Source organism: Dicentrarchus labrax, unplaced genomic scaffold, assembly GCF_905237075.1.
Source record: "Dicentrarchus labrax unplaced genomic scaffold, dlabrax2021, whole genome shotgun sequence".
Taxonomy (NCBI): Eukaryota; Metazoa; Chordata; class Actinopteri; family Moronidae; genus Dicentrarchus; species Dicentrarchus labrax.
In genome coordinates this window covers 10,449,000-10,472,072 of record NW_026136706.1, presented here as the reverse complement: position 1 = coordinate 10,472,072, position 23,073 = coordinate 10,449,000, and the positions used below count along the sequence as shown (strand labels likewise).

The window sequence follows — 23,073 nt, the reverse complement described above, 5'->3', positions numbered from 1 at the left end:
TTCTTGGAGTTATAACTCAGTTGAATCTGAACACACAAACATGATGCACATATTTTTTAATTCATTGTGACGTACATTTTCCGAGGACACCAGGATCCCAGCTGTCCATTGTGAATAAATGTAATCAGCTTAGTAATATTTTATCAAAAATTTGCCTAAGAAAAATCAAGTTTTAAAGTTTTCTTCTGTTGCAAACTGAAGGCCTTTACACACCAGGGGCAAGATGAATAAACAACACAAAATTGCGAATTTGCGACACATTAAAATAAAAAATGTAATTCACACACTTATCATGGACCGAGCAGGACAGGGCCTGGTGGAGAAACACAGCAGCTTATAGAGCTCCCAGGGGTCGTACTGCAACTCCGAACAGCCAGTGGATAGAGAGGTTGGGGCTCCGGTCAAGGCCATTAGATGTATTAATACATTACGTACCATAGTCACACAAACAAACTGAACGAGGCAGCAGTAGACAAGCAACTCCAGTGTTCTGCGATGTATAATTACTGTTTTTGTGGGCTTTGAAGACAGCATAGAGGGATATAATGGCTTCATTTACCCGTTGGTAAATCCCACATAGTCTGTGCAGAGGTAGCACATTGTCTTTATCATTTTTGTGTACTTTGTCATATAACACAGGGTGATGACAATCATAAACAATCGACATTAGCGGCCTTCTTGAAACCTCCAGACGATTGGTAGACTACTGTGGCTGTAAACACTGCACCAGCACCTAACTCAGTTAACATTTGGAAATAAATCGTACTTATAATCTGCTTGTGTGTCTCAAAAATAACTGTCCAGTTTTGCTCTTTTCCATCTTTGACAAAAAAAGAGTCTCAAAGGCCAGGGATGGATCCAGTCATGTAAAACTGTTTAGCCCAAAAGTTTACTTTATCAACATCCTATGATTCAGACAAATGTTCACCTCTTGTCAGAATATGCAAAGATAATCTACAACGGAAAAGCTGATTACTTCAAGACTCCAGAATCCAAACATTTCATTTATTTTATAAAATATACTCACTCAGAAAAATTCCTATGACAAGGTGGTATGGTAACCATATCTTACCCGTCTAGCATGTGGACCTCAGGTGGCATGTCTTAGTCTTTCAGGGAAGTTTGAAATGTGCCATTACTCCTCAACCTGTCATTTACAAGGTAGTGGTACAGCTGTTTCAATCTAGACCAGCCACCAGCAAGCAATATAGAAAATGCTATATAAATAGCCTCTGCACACAGTACCAGTCTGAACGGTTGACAAGTGAACTCTGGTAAGTGCATTGCAAAAAAACCCCACAGCACAATGAGCTCATAGTGCTAGAGATACTTAGATTGAACTGTTGATATTCATTATAATTGAGTCAATCTGCGGTCCTTACATTTACTGACCAGAAAAAACAATCGTAAGAAAGGCGAGGCAAATAAATGAACCTTGTTCAAATGGTATATTTATTGCTCGATCCATCAAGGCCACCACGCAGGCATCTGTGTTAGTTTATGTTCCTGTCTAGCCCCACACGGCCTTGAATGACACTGCTGAATGCGGAGGGACTCGAGATGCAGGCGGGCAGGCAGTATCTTTGGGGCGAGAGGTCTGGTGCTCTGCTGTAGTATGGTAAGACCTAATGAAGCAAAAGGGGAATTTCTAAGCATTCGTCAAAATGGAAACTGCTTTTTGAGGATAATATTTGCTCTGTGTTATGCACTGATGTGTGCTCTTCCCACCTTACATTTAAAATATGTTCAAGTTGTTGCTGAATGTGGTTCAACAGAGCTAATCGGAGAACCACAGAAAACGTGTTATACTTACAAAACATAGATTTCCCACAAGTATGACAAACTACCACCAAACATGTTGAACTGAGTTCCTTTCTCTCTAATTAGGAAGCTTACTCATCCCTATTCTGAGAATGTGATCTGTGACAATTTCAAGGCTACTATGACACAAAGGATGGGAAGCATGCATTGGTTGTACAAGATACCTGTCAGCGTGTTCCCATATAGGTTGCTGTTATAAGTCAATAAAGGCCATATGTCATTTTAAGATTTAAATTGAACTGACTCAACCCCTGATGTTACAATGAGTCAAACTGTGCCAGTTAATGATAAACTCAAACTTCATTAAATGTTATAATGGTAATGCGTCGTCAGTACATCATGTGGTCCACATCCACATCTTAAATGTCTGTAACCTAATATATGCATCTGCTTACCTTCTTGATATTTGGACAAAAATAAACGCTCAATGCAATCAACAATGTGAGCGATTCAACACAGTTTCCTTGATCCAAAGCACCATCATGTCTGTAAATCAGCCTATTTCCATTCTACACCAGCTCCCTCATTCTAGACTAATGGCAAAGGATCCCTTGTGGTGCAGCATCTTTTTCCATCTCACTGCCAATTGTACAGGACATCTTTCACATTCTGTCTCTTCTTTGACATTGTCCCTTTTGAGTTGCCAAAGCAAGCAAGGAATACACAATACTTAGGTGGATCTTAAAGCTAGTATCTGACTGAAATACTTATTAAAAACATACTGTACACATGGGATATATTTCTTTAATTTCTATTGCGTCCATTGTTGCAACATACATGACATCTTGGGGCACTGAACGGAGAAAACATAGCTCTAAATCACTGTGAACTCAGTAGAAGTGAGGATTAAGGGGCTGTGACCAGCCTCTGTATCAGTAGAGGAAATACAGGTACCTGAAAATGAAGTATAATGCCATATTGAACAGATTCCAAAGGGCATTTTAAGTATCCCTATGAAGCTGCTGGCTTGGTGCGGGGAACTAAACAGAATGCAAAAATAATCAAACATCCACTCCCCCTTGCTCTAATCTCCATGACTTTCTGCACTATGGCTGATAAAGTCCATTAGAGTGAAGTTAATATATTGAGACTTGACACATTTGGCCTCTGAAGTTAAAGCACCGCGTTTCACCCCACACATCATCAGTGAGCTGACGGCAAGAATAATGTGCAGCACATATGGGAGCAGTCCAGTACACGACACAGCAAACAGGCTCAGTGCACGATTCTAAACAAGAGATGTCTGTGAGGGGTATAGTGCAGCCACAGTCTCATGTGAAAAGCTGAAGTATGTTGTAGAGCGCTATTTACGCAGATACTGCATTGACAGGGTGTGCACACAACCATTTTGCTCTGTAATACAGGCAGCGGATGATTTACATTAATCTACCATGAAGACTCAACTGAAAGGAGCCAAGATCCTGTAGAATTCAAAAGAAGCTTCCTCCCAGTAGACTGCACCTTATATCAAGTACAGCCCTGGTTAACATTCAAATCATGAGCCTCTTGGCTAGTTTTAAAAAAAGAAATGTCAGGTCATTATAGATCGCAATTTTTGCTGGGGTAAAACGAATACATGAAACCTTTATTACCCACAAGGCCGAGAAGCAACAGAGGAAAGACACCTTCAGAATAATTCCTTTCTTCTCGTGGTTTACTGGTCAGATCAAGACGCTCTCCCATCCCCCCCTCCGCAGGCTTCTTTTACAAGTTCCTGGGCCAGTCATGTCAGGGTCACTGCCTAATCACATTAGGGCTTGATCAAAGTTGCAAGAGCAAGAGGGAGAGCAGGAGAACCTCATTTCTCACAGTGTGGGGATTAAACTTCCAGCAACATCTCAGGATCATCGGCACCGAGCCACGTCCCACAGGCCCCACAAAAGGCTTCAGCTGAGTGGTGGGCGGTGGACAGACTGCTGAACCTGTTGTAATCTGGAAGACAGAATACAGAGGGCAAATCCGGGCTCCATGTGCCGGGCCAAGATAGATGATCGGATGGATAAAATATAAAATAAAATACAGGGAGTAAATCACTGCTGCGGATGTCTCTGAGGTGGGTGATCAAATGATCTTAACTTTCCAGCATGGGGAGACTGTTAGAGTAGTAGTTCCCAGACACACTTATCAATATTTCACAGGAGGAGCTACCAGCTTCAAGATTGTTTGAATCACATCCTACATTGCCTGCAGCAACCTGAAGCCCCACATTTACAGTAATGCATACATTTCTACATATTCATTTTCCCATGATGAAATTGATGGACACGGATTTCTGCTATATTATGTGGCTGGTAATAATATTTTAATGAATACATTCAAGGTGCAAGTCCCACCTATAGCCAAACTTAGGATACAATTTCTAAATGTACATGGATACATTGATATTATATATATATATATTGTTTATCTTTTCAACTTTGCTGATTTCTGACAAAACATACTTACGAATTAAACTCAAATACATGTACAGTAATGTTTCTTGTGGCATAAAATTTTCACAACATCCTGCATTTTTATCTGAGCAAGAAAGTTTATTCGAAATGTCATTTTCAAATAAAAAGAAGCAAATATGGCCAATTAAACATTTTATTGGTGCATATATGACTGTCTAGTAGAAACATGTTAATGCCTTCGTTCTCACACTTCAACCCTGCTGGCCTCTGCACATTGTCCGTCAGTTACATCAAAGCAAAACAATGGCTCTGCAATGGCTCTGAGTAGCTTTCCATTATTCATACTACACAAAGCCGCAGCGTTTAAACTTCTGGTTTTGCACAGCCTGGTGGTGCTGAGCAACTGCAGCTTTTTAGTTTCAGTGCTCTGTTTGATCATTTTTCTCTGTGTCTGTGAATCTAAAGAAGAAATTACATGACTGGCCTCGGGAGAGGAGGATAGTGCCTCCCACCTCTTTTCCATCATATGTTCATGCCCTTTCTCTTTCCTTTTAAATTATAACAATAATACATTTCCCTAACTGGATCTTTACTAATGCTAACAACATAAACAAAGCAAAGACCTTCATCATCACCACATCTCCGATGGTAGAGAATTAGCTGACAAAGTGGCATAGTTAGAATTAGGAGGCTGGCAACTATCTGAGATGGCAATTATTACATCCAGTTCTGCACAATGATGAATCTGCTTCTTCATGAGGGTTTCTTCCACAAACACAACAATACATTCTGGGTCGTCTTCAGGGTTTTCCCCACATACAAAATTTCAAGGATGAGACAATGTTCAAAATCTGTGCCACTTTGTGCCAAGACCAGACCACGTTGACAGAAATAAAACTTATCTCAAGAGTACTGCTTTAAATGCAACTCTACTCAGCACAGTTTCACAACAAAGTGCGTAATCCACTAAGGATACCGTGTCAGTGTGACATTTTCCCTCGCGTAGATGTGAAGAGTACACGCATGTATGAAGGTGCAGTTTAACGAGTAGACAAAGTATGTGTCAGGAGGAGGACGGGGTGGATGGATGGGTCACACAAACACAATCTCATGTGAAACCAATGTGGACTGATTTGAAGTACATAAGGTACTTACGTACTTAACTCAGGTATGTAACCTAACTTACAACCTTTTCCTAAACCTTACCAAGTAGTTTTATTGCCTAAACCCAAAGTCTAATGCCTGTGACCTCATCAAGCTTTATTTTGAAAGTTTAACCAGACATTGCATATTTATTATTGCTAAACTGACCACTGATTGAGAACGTGACACTGCTACGCCTAGGCGAGACTGCTACTGTGGACCAGCATGTGTATTAGACGCTTTGGCATAATACCGGGTTGTTAGGTTCGGTTTATGCACAAAAACCATGTCTAAGTCACAAATCCCTTCCCTGAAAGGTTGCGTGGTGGAATATAATATTCATAGGTATGTTTTCATTAGTGTATTTTCACCTTAAAATAAATTAAAAAATTTTGTTTGTTACCTTAGAATGAGCTGTTTTTATCTACGGAGTCTGCCATATTGAACCGCCATATGGACCAATCAAACACTTGCTCTAGATGGGCCTTTTGCATGTTTTTTGCAGCCTACGAGGTTGTAATCTGCCACTACACTGCTAGATACCACTAAATACCACCCACTGGTCCTTTAAACAAAGGGCCTGCTGTTTTACTTGTGAAGACAGTCTTTTTGAAAAGCACTGACACATAACATGTTGCTGTGTAGGTATGAGGTCTAATTTGGTTCTCATCAAGAAGAATTCAGTTACATTTTAACTGTGAAAAAAACCTCCATGCAAAATAAATTCATGGATAAATAATTCCTACAACAGATTAACAGTGCGCAAAATGCAAAAAACAGCAACAGCAGCAGCAACACTCATCATATTACAGCACAAGACTGCTCCATTTCTCCTCCATCATTACTCCTGATGTGTGCCGTCCAGTTGCAGTCTCCATTAATAACGCCTATGACTATTTCTTTGTGAGCTCCATTGTGACACCATAGAAGATGAAAAAAAAGCTGCAGAGCACAGTGAAGCGCAGCATAACCCTCTATCAGTCACCAAAATAAACCTTGTTTTGATTTTCCCCTGCAGGTCCATGTGGTGCTGCTGATGCAGGACAACAAAACTGTCCAATGAATGAGTCACCTGCCAGTCCATGAGACTTCACTTCACTTGGTTTCTAATAAGTCACAGCGACCCCAAAATGGACAAGAACTCAAGGACGCCAATGTGTCTTTTTTTTGTGTTGTTGTTTTGGTCTAAACTAAAAGGAACACAGCCGCTGACTCCTGTACTGTAGAAAGAGGAGGTGTTGTGCTGTTCACATCGTTTTAGGGCCTGGTGGATGTTTAAATCTATTTCTCTGTTAAAAACAACTAAATTAATAAAGGTCTTTGCCAGCTGTTTATTTCTCTCTTCACTATACCAACATAAAATGAAAATACTGTCAAAATATGTATACATATAATATATATCCCATTTAATTTTAAAATAACATTGTTTTCAGACACAATGGGGCACGTACTGAAGCTCATTGCTGCTACTGTTGTTTTTCCTTTTGTCTGTGCTACAGTATGCATGCCCTTTTGTATCAGCTTCAAAAAACCTTTAATGGACTGTTCACTATGTGCCTGAAAAAACCTTTTATAACCTATCAGCATGAAGAGAGGCTCAATATTTCTTGCAGTGAAAATCAACGTGTGAAACATTTGAGCAAGTCAAAACATCTGAAAGCCAACTGTTCAGTAAACCTTTGAGTAAAACTATCTGGATGGTTAATTAAATTAATGTAATCTAAAGGTTAACGCTGTGCCACTGTGACTATACTGTACATACAAGTGAATATATGAGTATCAAAACTCATCCACATGCAGTCACTCACTCTGTTCAAGAAAGGTTCTGAACTTGTAGTGTGACATATTTCTATGAAAAAAGAAAATTAATTATTTTGGCTGATAAGAGTTGGTATTCTTGGCAGGTAATTTTTTTAGTTTACAGCCCTTTGGCAGTGAGTTAATTTCAGACACAGCCTACATGTCATGATGACAAGGCAAAGCAAGGCAGTTTAACTTTAGTAAAATTCACAGTATGATTTCTTGCTCTGCTCATAGCGACATGAAGATTTTTATGATAGTGTTGCACACTAACGAGTGCTGTTGGAAAGAGATTATGGTGCTATCAACAGCCAGAAGTAAACACACCGCTGCCATTTCAATCAACATCCAGACTTCAGCCTCCATTTAGAGCATATATATATTCCAAGGATATCGTTTTACCTTAGATATGGAAATGTATGTTTCACAATCCATATGGGAATAAAAACTCTCTAGTTCAACTTGCCATACAGCACACCTGGGAATGCCATCAACATACCAACATTAACCTTCTTTTTAAAAGTTGTTCTATGCAAGTCTGTAACATTAACCTAGCTATCCGATGCTGCAAAGTGCTGTTTGTACAGCTAAATTGAGGTGGTGGTGTGGGATAGTCCGGGCTGTCCAGGCAATCTAGGCATTTATATTCATACCTGTCAGTTATATTACATTTCCCACAGACATCTAGGAAATCACTGTGGATGTAAAGTTTTTATTTTTCTTTTCTTGGAGGTATGCATGCAGGAACAACAAACTGACATCCGAGTTTTATCTTAATAAATGGATACTCTAAAAAAGACTACGTTTACTGCAGGATGACAATCTGAATATCTGAAGTCTTGAAAATCTCTGTGAATTAGGGTTTGAATTTGTCTCTTCAGGCAGATTATTACTACTGTTTTTTGGGCTCTTGTCTTTTGTAGTTTACTGCTCTGTTGAATGTGTTTACTTATCCGTGGGGAGCACAATCAAGGGGAAATTGCATGTTCATGGCACAGATAACACAGACTGGCCACCAGCAGGAGACACTTTTGCTGAGGCCAATTTATCTCAGAAGCAAACTGTCACCAAGTTTTTCAGTGCAAGTATTCTCTAGATTACACTGCCTTCCTGGGTGTATGGGTTTTTAGCAATAATCCTACACTTACAAAATATCAAATGGGTGCATTTTGCCTCTATAAGCTTTTCTCTACCTCCAACCAACAGCTCTGCCACAGTATTCTGTAATGATGCAGCTGGTAACAGAGCAGGTGATCATGTCTCATAACAAGCTCACAGAATCCATAAAAAGGGGATATCTTCTAATAAAAATAAGGCTTCACTCTCTACATTTATAAAATGAACTCTCTAGAGGATAAATAAACAAAATCTCTTCTACATACAGGCAAAGGCTTCCCAACCAGTCTCTCTTTTGCTTGATTTCTCACTCCTTTGTCCACAAACCACCAGTACTATCTAATGAGATGCTAATCCTGGCATCTTACGCTTCTGTTTGGAGGGTTGAGGGTTTTATTTATTCAGTGGCATCTACTCTGTACACAGGCGATGTCTTGTGAGATCAGGCCAAAAGGCCTGCACAACCTGCATTAGAAAGAAGCACGGTTAAAGGTGACCTCATCCGAGTATCATCATACGCTCTTGTGAGGATCATTTCTGATTTATTTTCCGCATCGTAACTGAATTCTAAGAAAGGTAAGTTCAGTTATTCAGGGGCATACGAATGAAGAACGGCTTTTTGTGGTCATATTCGAAAAAGGATATTTGAAGAGTAAAATTCATGTTCACACTTTCCTCTTATTGTTATGCTGCTAAAAAAAACATTATCATACTAATTATCTGGACTGTTTTGGTTGAATTAATATAGATGTACCAGAGCTCTCACCATTACATTTCTTTTTAGATATCTTTCTAAGCAGGGGGATGTGTCATGCAATAGGGGAGAGCAGCTGACTTAGTTGCAAGCTGAGTCAGTCAGCAAGGAAATGAAGCAAATAATGGCTTGATTTGGAACACTTGAGCAGCATACGGCAGGTGGAAACAAGGGGGGAGGCTCTAATTCTGCTCTCGAGCCAGCTGGTCCTAAAGCAGGGCTGCAGCCAATCTCAGTGACCGCTCTGTTTCCCACTGAGCTTTTTCAGCCGAAGGAACTGTGCCAAGAGGTGTGGCACCTCTCTTCAAATCACCTTTCTCTGGGCTTCACAAGGCGCTCTCCGGTGTATAATCATAACATAATCATGCCCACTACATCTATTGATCTGTTCACAGTACACTTCTTCTGGAGCAGCCAAATGGTGTCCTTAGGCAAAGCTCTTGCCAAGACAAGTATGATGACACCAATTAGATTACACTGATATTCAAATACACAATGGATTTATGTAGTCTAGGCTACAGTATCAGACTTGCTTGGTAATTTATCCAGTTGTCGCACTGTCCCAGAAGTCTCTCAATGTCATGCTAATTAATTATTTATCATTACCTAAATGCACTAATTAATTGTCAGTTTCAGGGCATGCTTTTATGGAAGACATTCAATCTGTCTCAGGGGATCACTTTCATCATAGTATACATACCAATTATTTATTAATATCCTGCTAATTCTTTTTAGGGTAGACATACTGAAGGTCAGAGAAGAAGAAAAAAGCACAATGATTTGTGAGTGAAGCCCACTGACATTTATCCCTTCCCGTGGACTTTCAAGATCTGTTTAGAAGGATGCCGTTACCCCCTTTCCTTATTCTCAAAGTGAATGTCAAGGACACGCGTAAACAGCGATGCCATACCTCATTACTGGTCATATTTATTCTAAGGAGATGCCCTTATCACAGTGTTTATAATTAAATGGATGAGACCGCAATTTTGAAAAGATCTGTCATTTTCCCTCTCCAAGTTCCTGGGGGGTTGTTTAATGGATGAGCTATTTGTCTTTTCCAGCCATGATGCATGTTATATGCTTTTCATCTTGTTGTAAGATCAGACAATCACATTTTGAGTGGGTCTAATTATAGCAGCCTCCCATGAGTTGGCATTAAACTACAGCAGCATGGAGACATCTGGTATTGAAATAATTGGCACACTTAGAAAGGGTCCATGGCATTTTACAGATGTTCTTGCGCACTGTTTAAAATGTGTCACAACAGCCATTAGTCAGTTCTGAGATGACACCCAAAGTGCAAGAAACTGTAACTAGGAATTCAAACCTCGTAACTTCAAATGCTCAGTCTGGTGTTAAGGGCACCTCAAATGCCACATCTTCAAGATCTTGATACATAGCTAAAAAACTAACAGCAACAAAAGAGACAAAAACTCATTGTTAGAAAATATAATTCATTTGACAAAGATAGTATAAGCTGAACAATGAAATCTGAGGATACACACATCTTCAAAAAGAGAAGAATAAAGACACTAAGTTACTACCTTCAATTCAACCAATATATATATATATATATGCTATAAATACATTTTAAGAGAAACTTAATACCTGGCTGGGTCATGTTCAGTAGCAAAGCACGTCTTTGTCCAGCACGCAGTTGTGTTTGGGTTGGATGGTGGGTGCAGGACTTTTGTCACCGGAGGCTGGGGTTCATATCTCAAGTCCCACATGTGGTTACATTTAGGCATCAGAGTCTTGGTTAAATATTAATACTAACCTAACCCTAAGTAAAAAGTGAAGCACCAGGCACAAAGTGTTTACTTCATTAACATTTAACCAAAACCACAATCTTTCCCCAACCTTAACGGAAGTGCTTTTGTTGCCTAAGTGTAACCAACTTAAATGACGCTTTAGCTGCTATGAGGGGAATACTGTGTTATGCATATTAATAGAAGTGAAATATGTCAGTGAATGCTTTTATGATACTTTTCGCATTCAGTAATTCAGAAGTTTTCTCAAAACAGATTTGCAATTGACATAAAATATAGAAGACAAGGCTGCATTAGTTGTAAGGTGGTTGAGAAAAATCTTATTTGGTTAAAGGAGATACTTTTTATGCCTTTAGTTGTCTTTAACATTTCTCAATCCAATAATTTAGTTTACCACGTGTTTAAACATTCATACCATTAACTGTATGTGAACACTGTGACTAAGAGTTTTCATTTAATCTCATAGTGCAACACAGGCTGCTACTGTATAATAAGTAAACAGTAGAATATGACCTGGAAATGAAACCAACACAGCTCCCAGAGATAGTTAAAAAGGTTGGTACTATTCTATGTCCATGATGCTTTGCCCCTATGTGTCTCATAAATAAAAGCATTTTATATGGTCTAAGTAAAATCTAGGACAGTGGGCTATTAATGGCCAAGGGACTCCTCTCCTGGGGCAACAGTGTTAATCGGAGCAATAGGTCTCCTTCCTGCTGGATCAATGTCAGCACAAATTTCAGATTGCTTTCCTGATGCGCGCCAAGTTATCTGTGATTCAACTTTAATAGGTTATTGAACGGGGACAGCATTTAGGGAGCAGGGCCGTATTTCACGTTATTGACAATCAAATGCACACAACTTTCTCATTAGCATGCATTAGGACAACACAGAATTAATCTTGACAACACCATTGGGGAACATGACTACAGTTACACGCTTGTTTAAACAAACACGCTAGCAGTGACTCGGCGCCACGTGAGGACGGGACATGAGGAATGTAGGTAAATACAGTTTGACAGGACAAATAAAGGACAAAAAGCTACCGTGCTAACTGAAGGAGAATTAAGAAATAGAAAAGGGGCAACAGTGTGTTTTCTAAATATAAATGAAACATTGCATTATACATGTATAATAATAAGCTATCCACGATATCATCTTTAATGTTGCACGACCTTGGTGCATCATGGCTCCGCTCACTGTCATTTTGGATAAAATCATGGTTTTCAGCATGAATGCCACTTCAAAGATTTGTAGTGCATAAATCTCTGTTATGCAGGAGAAAAGAGGGTCTGGATGTTTCACATTTATTTGACCAACAAATTGGTATAAAAGCTAAATAATACCATACAATGGATATTTATCTTCATATTCTTCACAATTTCACTGAAGCACACAAGCAGCTATGGAAATGCCAAGTCCACATGTTATTAGAAGTCATGATGCCTGTGATTCTCCTGCTTTAAGTGAGCTCATTATACTGTAATGCATTTGCTCTGACAATTTCTAACCAAAACGCAGTGCTTGGATGACAAAATGAGTGGTGGCAATTCAGACTGGGTGTGTTAAATCAGATGACATTTTGCCGCACCTGAAGGTCAAGTGTTTTATCAACATCAGGTGAAAATTTAAAGTCAATATGTTACCCAAAGAAGACGTGGACATAACGCAACTGAGAGGAAGGCAAAAGAGGAAGTTCCTGTATGTTGAGGGTGGAAAAGGTACATTACACTGTGAAGGTCTGCATGTAGAGTTATCTACATATCTGTATGTCTAAAGCAATGTATTTCAGGCCTGTGTATGTTTGTAAAGTGTGATACAATAAAGTAATTATTGTAAAGATAGAAAAAGGAGAGAAATAGGAGACTTAAACAATCAATTGTATCAATACTGAAATTGTAATTTGAATAAGTGCAATTTTCAAATTGCAATTGCAAACTTAAACTTAATTGTCTAAACAAGCTGTAGCAAGTGGAAATTTCCCTGGAAATTTAACTCAGCTGCAGCTAATTAACATTCATTCTGAGAGTTAGGAAAACAACAACTGTTGTCTGGTTAATACACTCTGCACGTCGAGCTTTGTTGTATTAACACTTGGTAAAAGACGTCTTTGTCGAACAACATATTTTATGCTAAAAAGTGAAGTTGGCTGTGTCTTTTCAAGTCAAGTCAGCTTTATTGTCAGATGTGTTATACATACACGACATACAGCACAAATGAAACAAGCTTTTTGCTGCTCAAACACACACAAACACTTTGTTTATGTCTCATGTCAATATTAACGTAGCTAGCAGCTAGATTGAGTTGTCAAAGTGTAACACGCAGCAAGTGAACGTTCAGAATCTCAACATTAAACTTAAAGCAATTAAGACCTTCAGGATTTAGAAATATAAAGCAGTTCCTTCTGTGAAGCTAACTTTAGCTCAAGCAGCTACAGCACAGAGCTGTGTCCTGTCAGCCCGATATGTCCATATCAACACATAATGATATTTAATAATATCAGAATATTATGGGTATATCTTAACATTTAGTATACCAGTAACGTAATATAATAAATGTGAGTAAAATTGTTTTTTTTTAAGTCAACTTTGTTATTAACTTTACAAGGCATTTGGTCTCATGACATCACGCTTCAAGCTCCTTGTGTCCAAACACAGTGGTTCAACCAATCAGAATCCTTTGAGGAACTACTGGCAGCTACGTCATGAGCTATGGGTGTGGTTTAACACTAGGTCTGTTTGACAATGTGCGTGAGAAACAATTCCAACAATGGCGGCTGCTTAGCATCAGCTATATCAGAACTGGACTGTATTTCTTCATTGAAAGAAGAGCAAAGAACTGCACTTAAACCTTTTCTCAATGGAAAAGATGTTGACTGTGTCATATGGTTTGTTGATCAGATTGGTTGAAGGTCGCTCGTGACAGACTGTGATAAAAAGGTGGTTCACCTGCCAAGTATTTCCTGAAAGGTGCCTGCCCCTTTCCAAACAGGTCTGAATGATTTGGCATAGTCATGTTGTCACCAAACACAGATCTGTAGTTTAGTTTATAGAGATGAATTGCACTTTTAATTACAATCACCATATTGGTGCCCAAGTAAGCACTGGAGACCAACAACCAACATGCCTTGGTCAGGAAAATTCTTTAAATTTTATTGGTTATTGTGTTAAAATTCCAGGCTTCATCTGCAACAATGCAGTTGTTCTTCAACAGCAACAGTAAAAAAATACAAACTAAATTTGAATTTGATGAAAACTTTTAATCTAGCATTGATTCTAAGCTTCACAAAACAGTATAAATACATAAAGGACACCAACCAAGGTCTCTCCACAGCAAATGGTCTCAGTGAAGGCCAGTAGGACCAGCTGACATTAGGAAGGCATTAGCTTGAATTATTCAACATTTTATATCATAGCGTATTGTTTCATAAGCTTGGCGTACATTATTAAGTAATATAAAATGTCAAGGATTTTCAGTCGGTATGAACATTACACAGGAGAGGAGAAATGTGTTTGGTGCATTTGCCGCTGACCCAACCTCACAGCCATTTGACAAATCATTGCCTGCATCTCCCAAGAGGAAGCTACAAGGTACGCCAGATACCATCATACTGGAAGGCCTGTTCAGGTGGTTTACACCACAAAGTCATATAGATTCAGACAAAATATCACACCTGTCATGACACCTTAGTGTCTATGTCCTATAGTTCAAACCTTGTTTGCATAACTGAAGCCAACAGTAATGTACCCAGAGAGGGGAAAAAAAAGAGACAGAAAATGGATGTTAAAAAGCATGTTCGTCGAGCCAACGTTATGTGCAATGTGTGTGGTGACAAACTGGAAAAAGCAGCAAGGGGCAAAGGCAAGTGTGTGACATTAGACATAATTCAGAATAAGGGCCAAGTGTCCAGCCAAGCGGACAGACGAGGCCCTCATGTTCAGACGATGCCAGGGGTAAATATTCACTGTGACATTTGTGCTGTATGCTATTTCCATCGGCTGAATTGTAGCCGACTGACATTTTTATCCAAGTCACACTGGCCGTGATTTCAATATTTCAAGTGTATTTAAAATATCCAGTTTACATGGTGTGCCCTCAATGAGTGGGTATACAGAACAATAGACTGCAAGGTGTTCATGATGTTCTTGCAATGCAACTAGGTGATTTAACGCGTCTCTGACTCTGACAGGGCTTTTGACCATATTTGACTTTTTAGTTTAATGGTCTCTTATTTAGAAAAACATAATTTTGTTTAAACATACAAGTAATAAACTGACACACAAATGGTCATCATAAACTTTGGTTCAAGCTTGGCTCAGTGTATCTTTTGAAGGCAAGTGCTTCACATCTGGTAGACATCCCTGATTTATCACCGCTGCGTCTCTCTCTCTCTCTCTCTCTCTCTCTCTCTCTCTCTGTATTCTGCAAACTGCTCGAACCACAGCAGCTTTATTGAAGCATGACACTGTTTAATAACCGCTTTTCTGTCGCTCATGCTAGCTCTGGCATTGTTGGCTATCTTTCTGACAGTTCTCCCCTTAAAATGTTAAACACATCTTCATTGTGACAGCTGAGGTGTGTTTTGAGTTTTTTTTTTTGGTTTTCTCTTTTAGTTTAAAGTCTCAAACGGCTGCCAGAAGACATTAAGCGCTTAAGTTTGATACTTTCTGGTGTGCACTCAAAATGATCCCACACACTGCTCTCCCATCTGAAACCTCTAATTTGGTGGCTCAAGTCCATGATCTCAAATATACCTTCTGTGAGTCATATTAATCCAAGCAAACTGTTGTACGTCTGATACATATTTGATATTTCTTCTGTGCAGTTGGACATTGAAACCAAAAAAAATAAACACATTTTACTACTGTAGTTCAGTTTTCATCAGGATTTAAAAATACTTCTTTATTATTATTAACGTTTTTCTTAAATGTTAGTTTAGTTTCCATTAACACTATCACATGGAACCGAACTACATTGTAAGGTGTCTCTATTTTTTTGTCCACCTCCTGCATGCGCTATCTCTCGCAAAGTAATTAAACCGTACGAGCGAGGGAAATGAAGAAGCACGAACCCATTATGTGGCGGTGGCCTAAAAGCAAGCTTGGTTAATTTTTCAGAGGAATTTCCACTAATGTATTCAGAGACTCTGAGACATGACAAAATAAAAAGCTCACATTGGCAGCTAAGAAGAAAAGTGTGCATTTAAAGTGTGCTTGGCCAAAAGCTTTCATAATCATACTTATCTGCACAGTGAATGCTATTCATCATCACAGTAAACTGCAAAAAAAGCTTTATTATGACGAATGTGCAGGAGTGCTGGAAAACTTCATTAACCAAAATGGAGTTTAAGTCAACTATAATTTTAAGAAAAATGCACACTCACTACTTAAATCATTTATTGGCTTTATTCAAACAAAGATCAAAGTCTTTTCCTAAATAAACTACTTAATGAGTTCTTTACAAAATGATGATGGGGAATGATACTGCTATTGTGGGCAGTGCTGAGTGGCCACAAATTAAACCTTTCAATGAGATACTATAGAGAGATCCAACTTGAAAATGCCACAACAATTATATTAGCACTGCGAATGTGCTCTGCAATATGGGAATTAAGAGAGAACGTATGTACATATTATTATTATTATTACCACATGTAGAGACATGCTTTTTACTTGCAAGAACTAATACAGATTTTGTAGTCTTCAAATTCCCCTCTTGCTTTTACTAGTTGGATTTAAAATTCTATTTCACTTTATCTAAAAACGCTCATTCCTCCCCATCCCCACACAGTCCAAGCTGTGAGTCATCTCGTATTGCTCGATCATTTCAGCGCCCTTTAGGGAAAAAGGTAGACAGTGTATATTGATTGATTTGGGCTGGATATACGCTAAAACAAACAGATATCTTGTTCTAAAGATCAAATTCTTCACCAACTCTGTCGGCATTAACAAATGCAGCTGAGACTTGGCCCAAAACACAGGCACAAGATAATTAGTCACACCAGGGTTGGAGGAGGAAGGGCAGGGAAGCAATCCGACTGAAGGATGTATTGATCCTCCAGAGAGGGAGGGGCACCCAGTCAGGAGTCATGATCAATCTTGCGAGCCAACTCTCTCAATCTGTGACGAAACCTGTGTGTGTTTGTATGGGGAAGCATTCTATCTGCACTATACACACTCTCAGTACACATGTTCGTGTGTGTGTGCAGCCACATTAACACTTCCAACAGCTTGGTGTATGACTTGTCAGAAAGAGACAAATGTCTGTGTGAGTAAAAGACTCCCAGGGGTTAGAGGAAGGGGGTTTAGCGGTACCACAACATCGGAAGCCTTTATCGGTGAGTTAAAAGCTGTCCCTGAGCCGCAGATTCTCCTCATCAAACCGAGCGCTCCGAACCGTGGCGCAGTCAGGGGTTTTAAAACCGGCTCAGGGAGTGATAGAAAAGGTAAATCTTCCCAAATATAAACTGTTTGCATATTGGTGTTATCCAGTGGCTGGTCACAGGTGGGCTTCATCTGATTAGACAGTGGTGATGCATATCAGGAGGAGCAGCCGACCAATTGCACTGTAATTCATCTTCCTCTCATATGCTGGAGGAGGAGGAGGAAGAGGAGGAAGAGAAGGTGGGTAAGGAGTGTAGTGGGACTGAAGTGGGTTGCACAAGCAGCAGTCCTCCCTTTAGTCTTGAATACGGGATCAGTGTTCAGTCATTTCTTTGTGTATTTTGCACAAAATAAAATAAGACAAGAAAAGACTGTGTGAATTTGTTTGTTTATGGGTTGTGTGTGTGTGTGTGTGTGTGTGTGTGTGTGAGAAGGGGGAGTGTTGTAATGCTCAGTGTTGGCCTCCTGGGTGGGGTGTGTGGATCAGATATCAGACAGCATGCTAAGCTGCAGGGACACCCACAGCAGTGGAACTGTAGACGGCTAATTGACAGGCTGTTGGAGACGAAGCCAGTCCAGATAGCCAGTCACTTTCACGCTCCCACACTCCTCGCTCTCCACCAGGGGGAAGGTGGGTGGCTCAGCGAGACGTGTGTGTGTGTGTGAGTGTGTGTGCGTGAGTGTGTGTGCGTGAGTGGGTGGGTGGGTGGGTATGCTGTTAAGGAGTGTGCAGACATTGGACCCACTAGGGAAGTGGATGTCACTCGCACAGTCATCTGCACATGTAGACAGCACAGACACAAACACAAACATGTCTAAAACTGCGAATGAAAGCATGTATGTATTGGCCTGAAAACCACATCTTACACACCGCTGACAAGTGGTGCGACCTTGCACCTGAAAATTTAAAATAGAATCTGTGCATGGCTTGAACACAGCAGGAAAATATGAAACTTGTGTCACAATAGAAGTAAAGCCGGGTTGTTGTACCACACATGTTGTAGTTTTGGTGACTGATCTGTGTGATTTCACTTCAAAGTCTTACTGTACTGTATAAATTCACACAACACACACTCAAATGCTGGTCTGCTCTATGTGCAAAGTCCTCTAGGTTTAAGCACATGCTGTACCCACAGCTTGTTATCATCAAGGCTTTTAATTTTCCTATTTAGGCTATAAAAGTGTTTTTCGTTTGCTCACAATATCCTTTTTTCTGATGAATGACCCAAGGACAGTACACTTATTCAGACACAATAATGTCTCTTTGGGGCATTTCTTTACATTAATATGGTTTTAGATTTTATCCCTGATGTGAAGGATAGGACAAGGGAGGACAATGAACATCATATGTCGCTTATACTATTAAACATTCAATTATCTATAAAAGCACACAACAGGGGCTTCAGTCAGCGTAATGACAGATTGCAGGTGGAGAGCTCTTCAGTGTTGTCGCCGTTAACCCAGGTTTTTATAGATCACCTCGCATGCCACCCTATAGCTGTTTAGTTATCTCCATGAATATATGCAGAAGGGATCTGTCCTTGCTGAGAGCAAAATCTGATAATGCAGCAGCAAACACAGCTGAGAGTCAGAGCAAACCAATTCAGAGCTCTGTTTAAAAAAAGCCAAAGGGCTCGCTGCTCATCTCTGCGACAGCACCACACAATAGATGAACAATTATTCAGAGTTAGACTGGAAGAAAAATAATCTATTTATTCATGGCTTGTTGAATCAGCTTTATCTTCTGTGATTAATCCAAGTCAATAATGTAATCTTTAATTATAAAGAATGGCCTTATTACCTACGTCAAATAATAACGCCGGTCCACGATGCTGGAAAAGGGAAAACAAATTTCTCTGCTATGTGATTATGTATTTTCCTGCCATAAATTAGAACAGCCAGACAATTGTACTTATTTAACTATTTTAAACAGTGAATGCAATGCAGAAGCCAATGCATGATGTTCTGTAATGAACTAATAACTTTAAATGGAAAGAAAAAAAAAAATTTACACCCTGGATTTCTTGTGATATTATATAAGTATTTGAAAGCACACATTTGAGGCGTTTTGACTGAATGTTCTATTCAAATGCAATAACGAACAAATTATCAGCAATTACTTGAAATTCTTTGTGGAATAAAACAAAATGCTAACCAGAGATCTATTGCACAGAACACAGTCTGTTTACAGAAGAGCTAAAATGTCAGAAAACATTGCAATTATATTTCATCATGCAATTTTCCCAAGAGCCCCACATCCATGTAGCTATTACCAAAATAAAACATCTGGAGCTCCCAGAATGATCAATCGAAAGAAAACACATTACAAGAAGCCGATCCTGAAAGAGGGCCCCATGAGAGGAAGAATAATGACCGATGTGCGCAGGAGATTTTTGAATGTGTGTGTATGTGGGTTTTCACATGCTCACGTGTGATTAATAGCACATCACCTATAATAATGGCTTCCTTGAGAAATGATGTGTGATGTGCAGTTACAAAACACACTCTCACGCAAACACGAACAGAGGAGTGTGAATGCGCATGACTGAATTTCATTTGCAGTCTGTTACTTTTACATTCTGCTCTCCTGCCAGGCCCCACAACTCCCAGTCCTTCCTCCCTACGCACTCCCAGTTGTGTTCCCCACCAGGACTCGGAGTAAGTGATTTGTCATGCGTGGAAGCAGCAAGTAGCCTGTAACAAATCTAACTGACAGCCCCCCGAAAATGCAGATCACATAGCCGACAGAGAGGAAACAGCAGCTTAGGGAACTTTCAACAGGATCTTAATCTGTGATGAAGTCACCCAGTGTCCAAAGAGAGCTACAGGACGATTCGTAGACTGACACGGGACAGACATTTCCTGGATGTCAGAATTGTCTCCTAATTAATGTACTAAGGGAGGGCCGAGTGTCAAAGTGTCAGAGGACATCGGCGTCAAACGTTCTAGAAGCACATTATAAACTTTTAGAGTCATGTTGTAGCTTCAGACTGAATTTCGTCAAACTTTTCAGGGCCCCCGAGGAGCATGACATTTTCTTTTGCCTGACAGAACAACTGAGAAAATTCTTGGAGGGGGATCCATTCTCATGTCACAGGTAATTTTATGTCTCCACGCGAGGGGGCTGCCTTAAAGAGAACACAGAAGAATAAATACCTCAATACTTTGTTAGAGAAACCAAAGGAGAAGCAGTGAAATGTCATTATTTCTTTGGTGTAATTTGGCACATCAGAGGTAATGTAGTGCTATCTCTGTGATAAGACAGAATCTTTAGGTCTCAGGAAGGTGAGCATATCAATGTTCAACATACCCTATTAAGACTTGACACCCGCACTTTATCATCACTAAAGCAATTGCATATTCCTATTCCTGCAGGAGAGATGGGGAAATCCATCTCCTGCAAGGACAGTGCCTTTAATAAATAGTGCACAGAACACAGGCACAAACTCTCCCTCTTTCACCTGATCCCTCTCTCTCTCTCTCTCTCTCTCTCTCTCTCTCTCTCTCTCTCTCTCTCACACACACACGCACACACTTGCCTTCTCTCATGGAAATTGTTCCATTCCTTTTAGTCAATCTGGCTAATGCAAAAATCATGTATGTCTGTCTTTAAATATTTAATCTTAACAGCAGCAAGATTGAAATACAACGTTGAAGAAGCATTACTCCTTTCCTCCTGAAAGGTACAAGAGCTCAGAGAGAGAGGGGGGGGGGGGGGAGAGAGAGAGAGAGAGAGGAAAAGAGAGAGGCAGCTGCTCTGCAATGTCAGAAAGAGAGAGGGGGAGCAACAGGGAGAGATGGAAAAGAGACGAAGAGAAGACTGCTATTTTCGATGACATTTTTGTCGCCATGCACTCTCAGCTACTGGAGTTGGAGGCGGCATTAAAGCACAGTTTGCCTTCGAAAAAGTATACAACCACATACGACAGCTCTCTGTTTTTCTTCTTCAGGAGCAGCCTTTGTTCTTTGACATAATAGATTCTGGTACAGGCTGAGACACACGGCTGGAGAGAAACACTGTTGCTGCTTGGAACTTAGCGAGAAGAGATACAGCTCAATGGCTCAGCTAAAGCCATGAATCTTGCAAGCAGAAATGTATCGTGGGAACCACATGGCCCCTGGAGATGAGTACAAGCACAAAGAGAATTTCAATTTCTGTTGCCTTAAAGGATTCGTTTTTCTTTCATGCTTATTGGTAATTTTGTATGAACAAGACAAGTCTCGTAAAAAGTTACGTCCGTATGATTCCTCAGTGTTTAAAATGGTAGTTTTACTTTAACTCAACTCAAAAGTTTTCATAAAACCAATAAATCATAATGAAGTACTGTAATATGACTGCCACGCAGTTAGGCAACGACAAACTTTGAGAAACTTTTTCACTCACCACAGAGAAGTCCTCGGCTGAGCAGTTCTGTCCACTGAAATTGCAGCTCATGAGCATCTCTTCCAACTGATGTCCTGTCCTGTTGAAGATGTCCTGCATGTCAGGGGCAGGATACATTAAATCAGTAGGTTTGTGCCCATCCTTGTTTTTGGGGGGCAGACCTGTCAAGTTAGCCAGGTGGTAGATGTCGGCATCAGTGAGTGCGGAGAAGCGAAAGCGGTTGATGTTGCAGATGGTCACAGCGGGGAAAACCATCTCGGGGGTCGCCTCTTCATTCAGAGCTGTGACATGAGGGTGTTCCAGGTAAGAGATGGCACACTTAGCTGCTTGGTACAGAAACAGCGCCAGTGATGTCAAAAAGGCAAGAGCCCAGAGAGTCTGCCGGATGCCCAGGCGACCAGAGACGAAGATGTGGTTAATCCCATGAAGGGAGCAGGAGTTAGCAAACCCGGCCAAGTCCTTAGCCGGAGGTGTGCAGCTCTCCTCGATCAGGCTCTCCTTGTCCCCATCCTGCTTGTTTTTCTGCTTCTCATCCTCCTCTGCAAATTTGATTTTGCAAACAAATTCGATAGGCATGGGGGCAGCCAGGTCTGCGTTTTGGTTTTGTTTTTGATGGCAGCTTTCAGCCCTGGATCACTTCCCTCCTACTTCCTTGGCTTTTGTCCTCTGAGCGGGAAACAACTCCAGAAAGAAGAGAAAAAGACAGGAGAGAGTTTGTTGCTGCTGCTGCCGCTGCTGCTGCCTCTGCTGTGACTGATAGTGCTGCTGCTGCTGCTGCTTCTGCCGCCACGGCTCCTAGTGACTAGAGCGCTGCTGCTGCTGTGCTGCTACTGCTCTGAACGCTTGTCTCACTACTTGATCAGCTCACACAGTCTCGCTTATCAGCAGTAATACAGCTGTCAAAAAAAAAAACACCCTTGCACACTGCCTCAGACCCACAGAGGAAAATGCAGCATTTTGAGCTGGACTAAAATAGGCACAGGGTACTTAATAATTCATGAGAAGGTAACATTGTGATTATTTCCTCCTCACTGGCGCGAGTCGCAACTTCCCCTGGTCATTCCTGTGCTTCCCGCCGACAGCCCCCCCGCCTGCTTAATCCATTTGTTTGGACGGCGCTTCCACTTCTTGACCTGAATAAAGTTGGTGTCAAAGGTTGTTCTGCCTAACATCCGGCTTTTGATGTGCATCATGGGGGGTCACCGCTTTTGTAATGCTATCCCCAACAAGGTCTCTAGAGGATGCCTAATTGAAACAATAATGAGGAGTGCGCGAAGTGGAATTGAGCACAAGCAACTCCTGGCAATCAATCTTGTCTTTGCAACAAAAAAGTAAAAGACTATTGATCGAGCGAACGTGTCTGTCAGAGATTAAGAGAGGCAGTACAACGGTGTTTTCTTATCAGGAACTAATGGTAGCATCACAAGACTCCTGCACGAATTTGAATTAGTGAATGCCTCCTGATCTGGACCCCGATGCTGCTAAAGATGTTGAAATGAAGTATTGATCT

The 23,073-nt window shown here is 40.4% G+C and overlaps 1 protein-coding gene across 1 annotated transcript in view; it reads right to left on the bottom strand.

Moving 5' to 3' along the window:
• Positions 1 to 22,864, bottom strand: part of asic4a (acid-sensing (proton-gated) ion channel family member 4a) — a 78,630-nt gene extending 55,766 nt beyond the window's left edge. The window contains exon 1 of the mRNA XM_051404743.1: positions 21,564 to 22,864. Coding sequence (XP_051260703.1) covers positions 21,564 to 22,139 — 576 coding nt within the window. The 5' untranslated portion in view covers positions 22,140 to 22,864. The remainder of the gene's footprint in view (positions 1 to 21,563) is intronic.
• Positions 22,865 to 23,073: the final 209 nt, after the last annotated feature.